The sequence below is a fragment of the Geospiza fortis genome, unplaced genomic scaffold, assembly GCF_000277835.1.
Source record: "Geospiza fortis unplaced genomic scaffold, GeoFor_1.0 scaffold241, whole genome shotgun sequence".
In the NCBI taxonomy this organism is placed as follows: Eukaryota; Metazoa; Chordata; class Aves; order Passeriformes; family Thraupidae; genus Geospiza; species Geospiza fortis.
This window is the reverse complement of record NW_005054491.1, coordinates 967484-970937: the sequence shown is the minus strand read 5'-3', so window position 1 is coordinate 970937 and position 3454 is coordinate 967484. Positions and strand designations below refer to the sequence as shown.

At 46.1% G+C, this 3454-nt stretch overlaps 1 protein-coding gene across 1 annotated transcript in view; it reads right to left on the bottom strand.

Annotated features, from left to right (window-relative positions):
• Positions 1-3454, bottom strand: part of LOC102038357 (calcium/calmodulin-dependent protein kinase type IV-like) — a gene marked incomplete at both ends in the record, with an annotated part of 10564 nt that overhangs the window by 3547 nt on the left and 3563 nt on the right. Inside the window, 5 exon segments of the mRNA XM_031063272.1 lie at positions 231-306; positions 1103-1177; positions 1271-1361; positions 2153-2225; positions 2307-2389. Coding sequence (XP_030919132.1) covers positions 231-306; positions 1103-1177; positions 1271-1361; positions 2153-2225; positions 2307-2389 — 398 coding nt within the window.

Sequence of the window (3454 nt, the reverse complement as noted above, 5' to 3'; positions counted from 1 at the left end):
GTTATATATTATATTATATTATATTATATTATATTATATTATATTATATTATATTATATTATATTATATTATATTATATTATATTATATTATATTATATGCCTTCTAAAAACATAGAGTCAGATTCATTCATTTCCTCCTCCATCCTGGGGACAAATTCAACACCCCCCCCCAGCAAGGACAGAGGGGACAAAGCCCCCCCTTGCTGTGTCCCCTGGCTGTGACACTCACAGGATGTAGGTGATGACCCCCACGCTCCACATGTCCACCTCTGGTCCATAGGGACACCCGTGCAGGATTTCGGGGGCTGGAAGGGAAATTTGGGGGTCAAACACACCCATGGCGGGGGATCCCAGTGGAGAAAACTCTGCTGGGCACCAACAGGTGTGGAGAAAAGGGATAAATGTGGAGAAAAAGGGGATAAATGGGAGAAAAGGGGATAAAGAAAGAGGAAAGGGGGATAAATGGGGAGAAAACTGGATAAATGGGGAGGAAAGGGGATAAAGGAGGAGGAAAAGGGATAAATGTGGAGGAAAAGCGATAAATGTGGCTCTGTGCCAGCCAAATTTGGCACGGCCCCAGCTATTCCTGCGCCGAGCTGTGCCCGGCCTTAGGGAGGAAAAACCCCCTGGAATGTCCCTCCCACCCCAATTTCCCTCTCCCTGAATGTCCCTCCTTCTCTCCCACCTCAATTTTCCTGTCCCCACAATGTCCCTCTCTCTCTCCCACCCCAATTTTCCTCTCCCCAAAATGTCTCCCCTCTTTCCCACATGAATTTTCCTCTCCCCACAATGTCCTTCCCTCCCACCCCAATTTTCCTCTCCCAGAATGTCCCTCTCTCCCTCCCACCCCAATTTTCCTCTCCCCAAAATGTCTCCCCTCTTTCCCACATGAATTTTCCTCTCCCCACAATGTCCTTCCCTCCCACCCCAATTTTCCTGTCCCCAAAACGTCCCTCTCTCCCCACAATGTCCCTCCCTCTCTCCTACCCCAATTTTCATCTCCCAGAATGTCCTTCCTTCTCTCCCACCCCAATTTTCCTCTCCCCAAAATATCCCTCTCTCTCTCCCACCCCAATTTTCCTGTCCCCCCTCCCCTCTCACCGCAGTACCCCGGTGTCCCACACACGGTTTTCATGGTGTCCTGTTCATCCACGATCTTGGAGAGCCCAAAGTCACCTTGCAGGGACACAAGGGAGTGGCAGTGCCATCAGGGAGGGGCACTGGGACCCCCTCTCATGCCAAGACCCCTGGCCAGGTCCCCCAACCCACCGATTTTGAGGGGTGCATCGGGGGACAGGTCTGCGTAGAGCAGGTTCTCCGGCTTCAGGTCCCGGTGCACGACCCCATTCTCATGCAAATACTGCAAAAAAAAGGAAAAGTGGGGTGTGAAAAGGAAAGGAACGGCCTCAGACAGAATTTGGGAGGTGGCAGCAGCGATTGGGGACCCGTCACAAACTCGAGACCAGCTCAGGAACTGCCACCACTGTGGAGGATCCGTTTCCAGTCAGGAGTTGCTGGTTTTCAAACCCTCCTGTTGCCATGGAAACTCTGGGATGCAGAGCAGCCCTGACCTTCCTCCTCCCTCCTCTTCATCCCCCCTCAGAGCAGATCTGTCTTCTCCCAGTGGTGCCGGGCCAAGGGCAAGGGGAGAAAGGAGGTGTTTGGGATGGGGGCAGCTCTGGGTGCTTCTCCCCAGGGATATTTGGGATCAGGGGAGGTCCAGGTGCCTCTCCCCAGGGATATTTGGGATGGGGGAAGATCTGGGTGTCTCTCCTCAGGGATATTTGGGATCAGTGCAGCTCCAGGCCCTTCTCCTCAGGGATATTTGGGATGAGGGCACCTCCAGGCATTTCTCAGGGTTATTTGGGATCAGTGCAGCTCCAGGCCCTTCTCCTCAGAGATATTTGGGATCAGTTCAGCTCCAGGCACTTCTCCTCAGGGATATTTGGGATGGGGGCAGCTCCAGGCCCTTCTCCTCAGAGATATTTGGGATCAGTGCAGCTCCAGGCCCTTCTCCTCAGGGATATTTGGGATGGGGGCAGCTCCAGGCCCTTCTCCCCAGGGATATTTGGGATCAGTGCAGCTCCAGGCCCTTCTCCCCAGGGATATTTGGCTGCAGCCCCCCCAGTGCCGCCCCCAGGGCCCCGTTACCGAAACAGCCTCCAGGATCTGCTTGACCACGTGTGCCGCATCCCGCTCGCTGTAGAACCCCCTCTCCACGATCCTGTGGGCACGAGGAGCCTTCAGCCCCCTCCATCCTCCTCCTCCTCCTCCCTGGATCCATCCTCCTGGAGCTGATCCTTACCTGTCAAAGAGTTCTCCCCCCGTGACCAGCTCCAGCACCAGCGCGATCTCCGAGGGCGTCTCGAAAATCTCCTTCAGCTTGATCTGGAAAATGGATTAAAATGTGATCATGAAAAAAATAAATAGCCACAATGTTATAAAGAAATAAAGTAATTAATAAATGAAGGGATAAATATGAAATCATAAAAGAAATCGATCTGGAAAATGGATGAAAATGAAATAATAAAATAAACAACCGCAATGTTATAAATACACAAAGTAATTAATAAATAAAGGGATTAAAAAATGAAATCATAAAAGAAATCATACCCGTATGGAGGAAATAAATTAATAAATAAATAAAATAAAATAAATAAATAAAACTGGAAAATGGATAAAAATGAGATCATGAAAGAAACAATCACAATGTTATAAATAAACAAAGTAATTAATAAATAAAGGGATAAAAATGAAATCATAAAAGAAATCATACCCGTATGGAGGAAATAAATAAAATAAATAAAATAAACAAGAAAGTGGATAAAAATGAGATCATAAAAGAAACAATCACAATGTTATAAATAAATATTGTAATTAATAAATAAACAGACAAAAATGAAATCCTAAAAGAAATCATGCCCATATGTAGGAAATAAATAAAACTGGATAAATTAATAAATAAAAATAAAGTAAGGGACAAGAAAAAAGAAAAGATAGAAAAGAAAAAAAGGGAAGGGAAGGGTGACAGGAGGGATTTAGGGATGTGGAATGCAGGATATGGGATGCAGTGTGGTATTTTCTGGGGTCCCCCAGAGGAAATGATGAATTTGACTCCATGTCCTTAGACAGCTAATTTATTATTTTATGGTATTATATTCTATTTAAAAATGCTATACTAAAACTATTCTAAAGAACAGAGGAAGGATACTTACAGAAGGCTTAACCAGATACTAATGAAAAACCTGCGACTCTTGTCCCACACAGCTGGCTGTGATTGTCATTCAATAGAAACAATCCACATGTTGGATAAACAATCTCCAAACCACATTCCAAAGCAGCAAAACACAGGAGAAGCAAATCAGATAATTTTTGTTTTAATTTTTTTCCTGAGGCTTCTCAACTTCCCAGAAGGAGAAATCCTGGGGAAGGGATTTTTCCAGAAAATGTGAC